General features: G+C 36.5%; 2 protein-coding genes across 2 annotated transcripts; both read right to left on the bottom strand.

The window, feature by feature from the left end:
* Window positions 1–782: 782 nt before the first annotated feature.
* Window positions 783–3659, bottom strand: LOC101307583 (cysteine-rich receptor-like protein kinase 29-like). The gene is made up of 7 exons (XM_004297872.1): window positions 2816–3659; window positions 2500–2625; window positions 2264–2403; window positions 1871–2081; window positions 1511–1748; window positions 1275–1425; window positions 783–1189 (listed from the first exon to the last, which is right to left on the bottom strand). The coding sequence occupies exons 1-7, from the start codon at window positions 3636–3638 to the stop codon at window positions 848–850; spliced, it is 2031 nt and encodes a 676-aa protein (XP_004297920.1). The 5' UTR covers window positions 3639–3659; the 3' UTR covers window positions 783–847.
* A 931-nt stretch (window positions 3660–4590) lies between these two features.
* LOC101300525 (proton pump-interactor 1-like) lies at window positions 4591–10281 on the bottom strand. The gene is made up of 8 exons (XM_004296462.1): window positions 10191–10281; window positions 9210–9611; window positions 7767–7952; window positions 7473–7658; window positions 7168–7362; window positions 5922–6020; window positions 5349–5840; window positions 4591–5251 (listed from the first exon to the last, which is right to left on the bottom strand). The coding sequence occupies exons 2-8, from the start codon at window positions 9573–9575 to the stop codon at window positions 4943–4945; spliced, it is 1833 nt and encodes a 610-aa protein (XP_004296510.1). The 5' UTR covers window positions 9576–9611; window positions 10191–10281; the 3' UTR covers window positions 4591–4942.
* Window positions 10282–13138: the final 2857 nt, after the last annotated feature.

Genomic DNA, 13138 nt, shown 5'->3' with positions numbered 1-13138 from the left:
GATAATTTGCTCAAGTAAAAATTAAACTCAAACTGATTCTACGGATTTTCATGAACTGTTCTGAGCTTTAAAGTTTAGGTTAGCTAGCAATGCATTCATCATCAACTGACAAGTCTACATTGAAACTTCTCTCTATCTCAATCCTTCCTGTGGCCCTAGTAATATGTCTTTTTCTGACTTGGGTTGAAGGATTGTATGTGGTTTGTGGTACAATATTGACCAATTCTATCACTAAAATCAAATAAAATGACTATGCACAGTGTGAAGGGTCTTATTTTCCTTCGTGAAAATGATTGAAATGGTAGAATAATGTTATGAAAGCTTCGAAGAAACGCAGGACCAGGCCAGTTGTATGCTACATTTTGTACGTTTACCAACAGTCTACACAAGACCAGGTGATCAGGGAGTCATGGGTACGGTGGAATTTGTTCTTGACGTCCGTGGACGTGGATATTACTAGGAAATAAGTATATATTTCATCGGATTTAGTCATAGGATTCACTTTGAAGCGATATTTCTGCTCTGATTGGTTTTTGATGTTTCAATGGATTTTAATTATACTGGTTCTAGTCAATGGATTCAGAAGAGCTAGAGTATACAAAGGGCAGCAAAAAAGAAAAAATAGAAAAAACAGAGACAAGCTATACAAAGATGGAACTAGAAGGTAGTACTGTACAATATATAAAATGACCTAGTTACCAAATAACCAGTAACTAGAAAGAAAGAAAAAATCAAATTGGTCGTTTGTTCAATAGTAGAGAAAACCACATAAGATATAAACGGACATCGTCCTTATCTATCTGACCTCCACCTCAGTTGATACATATACACAGAATACTTGGGCACACTAGCGTGGATATATTTCAGTAATATCTGAAACCACGCTTCTTGACACAAACACAGAACTTTCAGATCTCTCAGACGTCTCAGTGAGTTTGAACTCCGACCCGGATGTGTCTGAATTAGTGTTATAATGCCAATAATGTCCAGGTCGTGGAGGTACTGGGAGTGAGAGGGAATGACTACTCAGCATGGAAGCAACTGAAGTCATGGTTGGTCTGTCATTCACATTTTCTTGGATACATAACAAACCAATGTGGATGCATCTGATTATTTCAGATCTTGAGCCTGTTGTTAACATGGGATCTATGATATTTGAAATTGTATCATCCCTCCAATTTCTCCATACCTACGAAAATTCACAAAATATTTAGGAAAAAGCTAGAAACTTATGAACAAGTAATGTAACAAGTTGATTATATATTCTTACTCACATAGCTTACAAGGTCATCTTCATCCTCACCATTCTGGAAATTAGAACTCTTCTTGCCAATAATCATTTCGAGAAGTAACACACCAAAACTGAACACATCTGACTTGACAGAAAACCGCCCTTGACTTGCATATTCCGGTGCCATGTACCCACTGTATGATTACATCCAAATCAGAAATGAAAGTATTTTGGTTGTTACAAGCGGAAACTACAATTTAGAGTTGCAAGGTTACTTACAAGGTCCCAACGATGGTCTTTGTATCTCCTTGGGTTTGATCCATGACAAACAACCTTGCCATCCCAAAATCTGCAATTTTGGGGTTCATATTTTCATCCAACAAAATGTTGCTAGCTTTGAGATCGCGGTGAATAATTCGAAGTCGAGAATCTTCATGAAGGTAAAGAAGACCACGAACAATTCCCCCTATGATCTTGTAACGTGTTTCCCAATCCAAATATCCATAATTGATTGGATCTAAAAGAAATTTTGACCATATGGATGAATTAATGTGCGCAATTGTTTTGTGCTATGCATATCAAATAAAGAAGAAATTATAAGTACTATGAAATATATTGAGGAGGCAGAGGTTACCATACCAAAAATGAAGTGATCGAGACTTGTATTAGGTATATATTCGTAAATGAGGAGCCTTTCTTCTCCTTTTAAGCAAAAGCCTAATATCCTTACTAAGTTCCGGTGTTGCAGTTGAGCAACCAACATTACCTCATTTTTAAATTCACGATCACCCTGTTCAGAACTCTTAGACAATCTTTTTACAGCTATATATTGTCCATTATATAGCCTACCCTGAAAAGGAAGTTATGAAATAAAAATAAAATGATTAAAGAAGACAATTATCTGTTGAAAATTGAAATAGTTTTCAAATCATATAGTGTACAACAGCAAACATAGTTTCTACCCCTTCAAAAGTTAACAAATTTGCTCTAGAACAATTGCAATTGAAAAATTAAATAGCTGAGTTTTGTTACCTTGTAAACAGCTCCAAATCCACCTTGTCCAAGCTTATTTTCATCAGAGAAGTCATTCGTTGCAGATCTTATGTCTTCAAAGTCATATTGTAACGATTCCACCAAGCTAATATCTTCCAAACTATCATCTGAAGGTATAACTTGAAAAAAAGAAAGAAAAAGAAGTCGTTTGAAAGCACCGGACTATATATGCACAGATGAATCATCCAACACTAGAGACAGTTCAACTTACTTACCGTCAAGTTTTACCCTTGGCTTCTTGTCTCTTTTGAAAATGCACAAGCCACCAAGAAGCAAAGACACAAAAGCAATCACAACCACAACTATAATGATGATATGATTTTTTGTGTTATTCTTCTTTCCTGCAGAAAATCAGAAGGGGGGGATAGGGATCATTCCACTATTCACGTCAAAAAAAATTGAGGCACTTGTGTACTTATGATTACTGGATCGATCGAGTGAGGATGAATGTACTTTTTCTAAGATAAGATGGCCTCCTCACATAAACACAGCATAATAAGAACATAATATTATGTGTTTTCGTGTGTGTACCTTGCCTAGGTGGAAGTGGAGCAGGAGTTTCTGAAGTTGTTGTTGTAGCTGGAGCTGGAGCCGCAGCTGAAATATCTACTTCTTTATCGACCGTAGACTTGTAGAAAAGATTGTACTCAAACCTAATATTGCAACTTGGTTTAAGAACTCTTGTTCCTGACTTTCCACTGCAGCATGATGGAAGAGCAGAGGTGCAATTCTTAAGGCAATCGCTGCAAATGACTTTGTCTAAGTCTGGAGTGCACTGCGCATGTGCATATATCGTTTCGTATCCCGGAACAGTTTTATGTCCTGCTGCATATTTTTGATTAGAATCCCCTGAAGCAGCTTTTTCAATTAAGATTTCCAACAAGGGGTTAAGCACCAGCCCGTACGCTTCCGGGTTTAATGCGTTGTTCGGGCTGGGCAGATATATATGAGGCTCCTCATCCTCTATACCAAATATCAAGTCTTGCGAGTACCGTACCATGCAAGGCTCTGCCCAAAAGATTGCTTCCCTTTTATATGAACAGTTTCGCAGGAGAGACTGTGTGGACTCTCTGAGGCAGGTGCTACACTCTTCGAGTCCGCGGTCTCCTCTGCACAACGCAATGGCATTCACTTTGTTGGAGCCTTGTCCGAGAGAAGAGTTGTGAAAGCCATAGTTGGCTTGGTTTTGGGAAATGTTGGAAAAGGAGGAGAGAAGACTGATGAGGTTTTGTTGGTAGATGCTGCCATTAGTGTAGTTACTCGTACCGGCACAGCTCCAACAAAATTCAGCTGCGGAAGTGCATGAGACGTCACCTTTGAATATGTCATCAGCAACAAGGTGGTGTAAGGTCATGGAAATGAAGAAGTAGAACAGAAGCAGCCATACTGAGGATCCCATTTATTTTCTAAACTCGAAAATAGTTTGCAAATATTCTATAAATGAATGTTCTTAAGCTTTAAAGACTAGTTAGCTAGCATGATCAACCCGCTCTCCGTTCTATAGAAACGAAAATTCTATCTTATCTCTTATCTCAAGTGAGTCAAGTCTCAACACTATCTTTAGTCCCACGTCGATACTTCCTGAACCGTATGATAGTCTTTGGTTTGACTATCTAATCGTTCTAGACCTAACAAATTGACTATGAGCAGTACTTTCCAATGGTAAGGGTGTTATCAAAGCTCAAAGAAATATGGAACCAGGCACTAGCTTTGTCTACCATTATAACAACATAGTCATTGTGGAGCTGTCAAAAAGAATCACAGCAAAATTTACCATATTGCCTGTATAATAGTTACAGTCTTAACAAACATTTCTATGTATACCAAACACAATTTCATTCTAAACTAACTTCATTCACTGATAGACAGGTGCAGAAATCTTCAAGGGTCGAGGCTGGCCGCGCAGTTGCTTTGTTAAGTGAACTCTTATGTTTTTTTTTTTTTTGGTACGAGAACTCTTATGTTAGCACACCGGTTTTGACAAACTGAGCTGCACAATGTCAGCATGTCTCCACCGATCTTGTCATAGTTTTCCATACTACTTCAATATCTTGACTTTTTTTTTTTTTGAAATTTTCAATATCTTGACTTTGCTGTCCTTATGTTGACTGATGTATCTCTTTGCTTGTAGGGTTTTGCAGGATTCTTTTCTGGGAGGAGAGGGCGCCAGGTTAGAGACGACACCCTCCGCGTTCTTGATTTCTGATCCAAAAGATACAAATGACATGTTCCCACAGCTTATTGAATCTATAAATTTGTATTTCCATTTAATAAAAAGGGCCAAATTTGGTGCTTCAATTCTTCTTCAAAGATTGGGTTGTTTACTAAATGGTAATATAAAGATGAAATATAGAAAAACAATGTGAAGTTGTATAAGATCACAGTAGGGTTTTGAGATCAACTTTAACGGAAACGGACAGTCAAAATTTGAAATTACATAAACCATACAAAAAGCATGTCTCCTCCACTGAAAGATACTTTGGACTGAGCTACCAGCCTACCATCAACGTTATGACTTCCGGGTCAATCCTAGCACACAGGATACAAGGAACAGGAAAACTTAACTAAAAGATTGGGACTTTTTTCGCTTGCAAACTCACCAAGTAGAAAGCTTTAGTTCTCAACACTTCCTCTACCTCAGTTCCTGTTTTACCTTCCTCACAGAAGATAGAAGTAACCGAGTGCTAGAAACACCAGAACTAACAAAGCTGCAGGAGCAGCCCAAACCCAATAATTATTACTCTTCTTCCGCTTCAGGATAACTTTCGGAAGTGAGTCAGGACCTCTGGGACGACCCCTATTCCTGATAGTTTTATCTTTTTGCACCTTCTCCTTGGCAGGGACTGGAACTACAGCATTTTCAGTTGCCTTTTCTGGCTCCGCAACTTCAGCAATTGGCTCCGTTGCCTCATCAGGATTGCTTTCAGTTGCTGATGTAGCCTTCTTCTTTGCCTTCTTTTCACGGTCCTGAGTTCAAAATGCAAGTGTCACTAACTTGGTAACAAATAAGCAAAACCAACACAAGAAAAAACAAAACCAAAAGACAAAACAAATAAATAGCTACCTTGAGCTTCTTTTCAGCTTCTTTTTGAGCTTTAATTTCTGCTTTAGCTGCAGCTTTCTCAGCCTTCTTCTTCTTCCTTTCCATGGCCTGCTTAGCTTTAGCAATTTCCTCTTCTCGTTTCATCTCCTTCAACTTTGCTTCATCAACTTTACTTTCTTTCGGCTTCTCAAGCCCATATATCTCCTCGTCTTCATCTACAGTAGATTTTGGAAGCACTGCTTTACTTTTGGCTTCTTTCTGAACCTTCTGCACAGGCAAACTATCTAATGGAGCAGACGTGCCATCTTCCTTGACTTGTTTTGCATTAGCTTTTGTTGCCGACTCTACTACTAGGGGTGCGGACACTTCATGAACCACCAATGGCTTCTCATCTGGGTTTCTTATGCGTCCATCCCTACTCAGTTGCCGACTATCAAGAGACGACAAAATTCTTTTCTCATAATCATCCCTAAAATCTTTTTTACTATTCCACTGGGACATAAATTTCTCAACCTGTCAAATATATCAAACCTTTAGAATAGCCTACTACATTTAACAATGAGTGCTGATATGTACAGAGTGCTTGTTAAAAACCTCTGCATGAGAAAGCTCTTCAAGCGCTTTAACATCACTATTGATAGCCAAACCTCTCGCTTTGTTCAAGATATTACGGCTGAGGTAAAAAGACGCATTCTGCAAATCAGTAAAAATTAGTTGTGAGAGCGAATATTACTTTTTGAATAAAATATAGCCATTTAATTCCACCCTTCATATCAGATGTTTAAATTTGAGAGCATTCGATAAAAGAATAGGTTAAGGTACAGACTACCATGTGTCCAAACAAATTAACTCACTACGATAAACTTTACTAATTGTTATAATAAATTTAGACATGGTATACAAAAACCGGCAACTTCAGACGTGAAGGGAGAGAGAAAAAAACATTAAGAAAGCAAAGTTAGAGGATCCCAATTCGTCCATTTTCGGGTTGTAAAATTTCACATTGCAAGATGGTCTACATCAGAAGTTATATACCACCAGACCTATATTTTCATTAATTTCAAGTACTACAGGAGACCGGAGTGAATAAAAATTCAATTGGACCAAAAGGTACTTCCAAGTTCATAAAATGTATATATATTCAAGGAGAAGCAATAAGAAGACAAGTTGCAAAATGAGAAACTAGGAAGCAGTACTTCCAAGTTCATAAAATGTATATATATTCAAGGAGAAGCAATAAGAAGATGAGTTGCAAAATGAGAAACTAGGAAGCAGTGCTTAAAGTAAGCAACTAAGAAGTCTAGAGATTATACAAACTACATGCAACCCAAGCTACAATATTAATTTGGTGGTGGACATCTCTTGTGAAGATTTATGCATTTAAAATACTGAGGAATTGGATTAAGAAGGACACAGCCAGTGAACAGAGAGGAGCTTGTTTTTAGGAGACAGGTAATGTAAAATTATAAAGAATTTTGTTTTAATTTCTCTTAACAGAGTCAAAACATACTTTTAGCAGTACAATGTCCAACTGTCCAACTGATTAACTATATATAAGTAACTAGTCCTGTTGGAATAATACTATGTTAACAGTGGAATCTTTGTTTCTCAATGGAATATGCATCATGCAGGGAAACCTTTTTGAGATTTGGATTAAACTATGGTGAAGCAATTACGATTTTCTGAGACAAGAATAATATACAGTTCTCCATAGGACAACAACAGAAGTCCTTAAAAGAAAAAGAAAAATGAAAGAACCGACTCTAGAGTACAGTCGAGAAAGGATGAAAATGAGATGTGAGAGAGAAAGAGATGTTGCAACACAATCATGTTCACTTACTTGCTGATCCAGCTGCTGCCTAAATGTATAAATGCTCTGTTGTGCTTGATCCCTCTTATCAGTTACCATCTTCAGCTCATCCCGTATTGATGAAATTTGCTTATCTACGGCCTTAATTGCATCATCAAGTTGCTGAATTTTGGACCTAACTGCTTGTTGCTCTTTCTTTACTCCATTCAAATCATCACCTACAAGCTACAATCAGATAATTGTGGAAGTTATTAGCATACTATACATAATAAAGAAAGTATGCAAAGGAATCAAGAGATGGTTCAAAAATAGACAAATGTTAAAAGTCTGCTTACCTTGTACTGCACTTCAAGGGCATCTTCGTTTATATGAACCACTGAATCCTGAATCTTGGCTCGTACAACAGCATTAGCAATGACTTCTCCACGTGTGTTTTCAAGTTGTTTGATCTCTTTCAGAATTTTCTTCTCCTCTGACAACGGAATGCTCTCATGTTGTATGATATACTGCAAGCCTTTGATCTGTTCCAACAATATAAACATTAGAGTGTAATATATAAGGCAAGTGATTCACAGGAGAACAATTAGGAGATGAATTTGCAGATAACAAAGCTCAGTAATAAAACTTACCCGAGCATCAAGCTCTACCTCAGATGAACACAAACCACCATTGTGGTTAGCATGTGCAGAACGGACCTTTTTGAGATCCTGACGTAGGGGCGCAATCTCCTTAAACTTCTCACCCACAATTTTACTAATTTCATAGTTGTCAGATCTCAGAGCCTTAATCTGCTCTATTAACTCAGATCTCTCAGACTGAAGAAAGAAGATAGAGAGAAAAGAGAGGAGTGAATTAGAGGCTTGCGCTTCTACATTCTAAAATAATAGTGCTCGATTTATAACCAAAATGATATAAAACGACAAACTTCGTCGTACCAATAAACATCAAAAGTAGCCTTCTTTTATCTCATTGCATTACTTGTTATTATCAGGGATAATAATCATTATCATGGAGGCAATCGTTTTCCAGAACAATAATAAACATTATAATCAGCAAGAACATTACTGTAAAGGTGTAACACTGTAACCTATCCCTGCCTTGAAAAGAAAAAAATTAATAACAAAAATGTGTAAGCTATTTTACTATTAAAAAAATTCAAACTCATTGGCAAAAAAAATTATTTATGTATAAGTGGAAGAATTCAAAGACACAAGTAATCAGAGGAATGGCTTCACTATATAGGTATCATAGATATGTATGTGATGCTACTTCATATACAATGTTTATACATATATGCATGTGTGCACAGGCATTCATAATCAAGTGATATTTTTACAACAGCTGATAATCAAGTTCCAGTTCCTGAAGCTCATACTTAGCTAACCATGTATCTATTACCTTTGTCAACCCGTTTACAACATGGGCCGAAAGAAAAACTTACGACTGCACTGTCAATAACTTACAGAAAATCTTGTTATGACTTATGAAGACCAATTGGAAAAACCATAAAAACTATCCTATATGTTTCTGATTTTCTAGGTAGTTAGATCTGCTAGCTTCTACAGCTTTGATAATTACTAGCAACTTGTTTACATAATGATTGGTTTCGTCTCTCTTGGGGCACTTAAATGGTCTTCCATTAAAAAAAAAACTGGTTCAACTAGTGATTACGCGTGCAATCATACTGTTTCAATCCTTCTTTTCCTTAAAATTTTCAGATTAATTAGTAGAATATTAGCATAAAGTAGAATGTGTGTGTGTGTATATGTTTAGTATAGCAATGAATTCCAGCAAAATTATCATATTTCAGTAGCAACGATGAGGACCTCTGTTTCAGGTTATTATTAGCATAAAGTAGTAAACATAGGATAAGCATAGCAAAAAATCAATTCTAGTTCTTGCAAAATAATCATATTTCAGTAACAGCAAATGAGAGCCTATGTTTCAATGTTATAATGCCATATATCCACATGTAATACTGTAAGGAATCAATGATGTCAAAACAAATAGACATGAGTATGTTATGTTCAAAACAGCACTCTCAATAATAAGGGAAATGGACTTGAACTCACCCTCTTTGCATTCAGTGTTTCAAGGACTCGAGATCGAGCCTGATTCTTCTTCTGAACTTCTACATTAGCCTGCTCAATTTTGGCTTTTAACTTAGGATCATCATATGTCCGGTGCCTGACAAAATAAAAGGAATGGATCTGCCTAGGGGCAGGCCACTCATCAACTGCATCTTTAGGGAAGTTTGGTGCCACAACCCCATTCCCTTCCTTTTTAACCATTTCATCACCATGTGAGCCAAATTTTATGGGCTCTTTATGACCCGGCCCTTCCCCCAGTTTCCCATTTTCCTTGGCGGAATTCTCTCCTTCACTAGCAGTACCCAATGGTCCTTGGACCTTCTCAAATCCCAAATCTTCAATCCCCATATCTTCCACCAAAGAACAGCCCTACAAACCGAAGTCCTGAAAACAGAAAAAGGTAAAATCATGTCATGTGAAGGAAAAACAATGAAAATGATACTAAAGATAAATGCCAGAGCAATCCAACATGGACTCTAACCAAGGATCCCAGGGTTAATCTGGGAAGGCCTTATTAATTGATCATAAATGTACATCAAAGAATAGAAGAAAACACATAAATCTAGAACTCATGAATTTGCAAAAGACTAAAACTTTGAATCAAAACCCAAAAGCTATCTGCAGTTTAGAACTCTAAATGCTTCATACATCGTTCAAACACCAAAACAAGATAAACCCAGAGTGCAAAAATCCAAACAGATACACATAGCTGCAGCCATTCACGCCATTCTACCAACTCAATATGAACACACACAATCTAAATCTGACAATCAAAAACCAACGATCACATTACCATTCAACAAATCCAATCAAACAAACCAAACCAAACGCCAAAGATTTGATCTTTGACACAATTAAATTACCAAAAAACGATCTTGATCAATCAGATCAACCCACCAACCAAAACAACATCCAAAACTGAAAAATGAAACAACAATGGTGAAGCAGATAGCGGATTATTACCAGGAACAGAAACAAACGACAGCAGTAAAAGAGAGAGAAACCGCGAGAGACAGAGAATATCCCTTTTTATCAGAAAGAAAAAAAGGGCCCCAAATCCGAGTTTAGCAAAAACCCAGAATTATGGTCGAGATCTCGTTTCCTTTTATTTATATATATATATCAACAAAACTAATAAAAAATAATAATTCCTTTCTCTCAAAAACAGAGAGACCTCTTCCTACCCTGTTTCAAAGTCTCTCTCTTTCTTCTTCTTCTTGTTCCTGTTCCTATTTCCAAGAGAGAGGAAATGAGTGACCGGCTAAATTTACTATGTGGGTTTTATTTAGAGGGAGTGAGATGGAGACATTTCAGGTGAAGCAGAGAAGTTTAGTTTGGTTTCTACATTCAGTAAATATTCTTGGACTGTTTGGAGGACGTTTCTATTGTCCCCCACTGTTACAGAAGTTCTATCAATAAATGGAAATTTGCAATTTTAAAAATGTGCTTCTCTTTTTTTTCTTTTCTTTTCTCTTTTCAATAGTGAAATATTTATGGGTATTTTCCTTTTCTATAATGTCATTAAGAGTCTTGGATTTTATTCTGTTTCAAGGATTGGGGATAGAGATGCTTCCTTTTTATAGATTCAACATTCAAGTCAGACCTATGATTTAGGATATTATCAATTTTGAAGGTAAAAGACACAATGTTTCACGATTTAAATCTTAATTAAGGAGTATATATTTCAAGTATGTTTCACCAAATTTGAGCAGCATAAAGTTTTGACATTTTTGTAATATATTAGTTGTCAAGCCTAGAGTTAAGATGATCTTATATAATGTTCAAGGAAATTTTAAGATTTGCTAAAGATTGAACTCGAGATTTGTACTATAGTTTGAAAAAGAATTAAGATGTTCTATTGCTTTAAGAAGAGATTTGTCTTTACGTGGCTTGATTTTTAGTTTTTTTTTTTTTTTTTTTGTGTTTCTGCATCTTAATCATAATCACCATGTAGCTAAGTGCTAACTCAATGGCTAAACCTTGCATATTTTAATTTATGAGATTAAGACATAAAATAAAATGTGAAGTGATAAATGAGTGTGATGGCTTATTTTCTAGGAAACTAATGGACCATTATCCTATTGTTTCAAACAAGAATGGAGTGATCTCTCAATGTGTAGTGTATACATATTCATATTTCATATATTGTTTGGAAGGAAATATGGAAACACATTTTGATAGATGAACAATATCAAGCTCATTTTGGAATCTCTCTATCCAGGTCAAATAAATCAAAACCATTTTCTAATGTGTTTATCCTCTTAGTTCAATTAAAAGGGTATTTTATTTATTCAAAAAATTGACAATTTGATTAAATATAGGCATAACAGGTGTCTCAATTGTAAAAGGAATATCGTGAGACATGAGTCAATTTACATGTTTCTTCTTTTTACGAGGAAATGATTTATTTTGAAAATGAGGAATTGATTTCTTTAGATAACAGAACCATGAAAATTGAAATACACTTGAAGAAAATTAGCGAGGTTAACCAAGTTTGGCAGAGCTAGGTTATTAAGATGCCAAAGTTTGGCAGCCAAACACGGCTTGAATTTTACCCTCGGCGGTGAATTTCGATACGTACAACAAGGCCCCAAAACGACGTAGCATAGGAGGCTCGTGAGTTAGCTGTGGCGTGAGCGAAAAGTCCACGCAGTTAAGGCTACGTTTGGCGAAGCCAGTTCGACGACTTATAAACACGTGTTTTGGGACGCGCTTTAGTCCCGCCACGTTTGGTCGATGTTCACGAGAAAACAAGAAGCTAATCTAGATCGGAATATGAGGGGAAGGAAGGAGTTGAAAGTACGGAACTGCCCCTTCTTCTTCAGACATCTGCCAGATTTACACGTGTGGGGTGTGGAAGTCTGACTTTTCAGTTGGAGATGATGATGATGATGATGATGATGATGAGGTCTGGTATGTTGTTTGGGTACAGGGGGTTAGACATCAATGGATTCAGTTTTGGATTTTGTTGGAGCAAATTCAGAGAAGTTTCCCAACATTGATGGTTTTGGCCTGTTGGGGTGCCTCGTAGGACATACAACGGCAATGGCTTCACAACTACCCTAATTTGGTGTGACCTTAAAAAAAAGAAGGGACTCAACTTCAAATTTCTAATTGATGCAGTGTTATGGAAGACCTAAAATGCATATGGGAAAAACCCGAGTAGTACTAAATTGTCCTTTTTTATACATGAGCTATCAAATTGTCTAATTAGCTACTAACCTTCCTGCACGCGTGATCGCTCGTGCGAAATGACCGTTCTCACGTGTACGTTTAATGTTGTTGTTCATTGATCATCTCTGATGGCTGATATTTACCTTGACAAAATTATAGAAGGTATCTAGATAATAACGTATCATAATTTTCATTTTTTTTTCTTTCTCCTTATCAATTGCATTGTACGTGCAATTAGCCTATGGTAAAACAACTAAAAGCCATAATATGTGCAAAAATTGTCAATATGAACAATGTATCAACTAAAGGCTTAAACCTTGATCACCACCTTCCGTTCCTTGCGCGTTGACAAAGGCCTTCTAGTTTGATGGCAAGGCTGCTCGATCGTCTGTAACATAAACAAATCGAAATCAAATTTTTCGTCCAACTGGAATCCCAAGCCTTCAAATCTTTCCTAAAAAAAAGAAGACATCAGATTATGTTGAAAGCAATAAGCAGAGAGCAGAAGATGAACAATTCAGTTTTTCCTCTTTTTTCTTTTTCTTTTTTGAGGATGTGAGCAGTTAGCATACGTAAAGAATAAGAAGATAAGCTTGCAAATGGTTAAGGTAGTGATAATGAACTGAACAACCTCATTGGTTTGAAATTTGAAACCTGATCTCCTATCCTTTAGTGTTTTATCTTTATTTTATTTTGATTTGGTAGATTAGATTTCAAAACCTTTATTTTTTTTTTTT

Source organism: Fragaria vesca, linkage group LG4 (assembly GCF_000184155.1).
Source record: "Fragaria vesca subsp. vesca linkage group LG4, FraVesHawaii_1.0, whole genome shotgun sequence".
Lineage (NCBI taxonomy): Eukaryota > Viridiplantae > Streptophyta > Magnoliopsida > Rosales > Rosaceae > Fragaria > Fragaria vesca.
Note: the sequence above shows the minus strand (reverse complement) of the source record. Positions and strands in the feature narration are given on the sequence as shown.

Coding starts and splice junctions, on each gene's coding strand:
- LOC101300525 (XM_004296462.1), bottom strand. CDS start 9,575: ATGGGGATTGAAGATTTGGGATTTGAGAAGGTCCAAGGACCATTGGGT. Junction 7,953..9,209: donor AAACACTGAATGCAAAGAGG/GTGAGTTCAAGT, acceptor TTCTTTCTTCAG/TCTGAGAGATCTGAGTTAAT. Junction 5,841..5,921: donor AAGAGCTTTCTCATGCAGAG/GTTTTTAACAAG, acceptor TATATTTGACAG/GTTGAGAAATTTATGTCCCA.
- LOC101307583 (XM_004297872.1), bottom strand. CDS start 3,638: ATGACCTTACACCACCTTGTTGCTGATGACATATTCAAAGGTGACGTC. Junction 2,626..2,815: donor TCCACTTCCACCTAGGCAAG/GTACACACACGA, acceptor GATTTTCTGCAG/GAAAGAAGAATAACACAAAA. Junction 1,190..1,274: donor AAGATGACCTTGTAAGCTAT/GTGAGTAAGAAT, acceptor GAATTTTCGTAG/GTATGGAGAAATTGGAGGGA.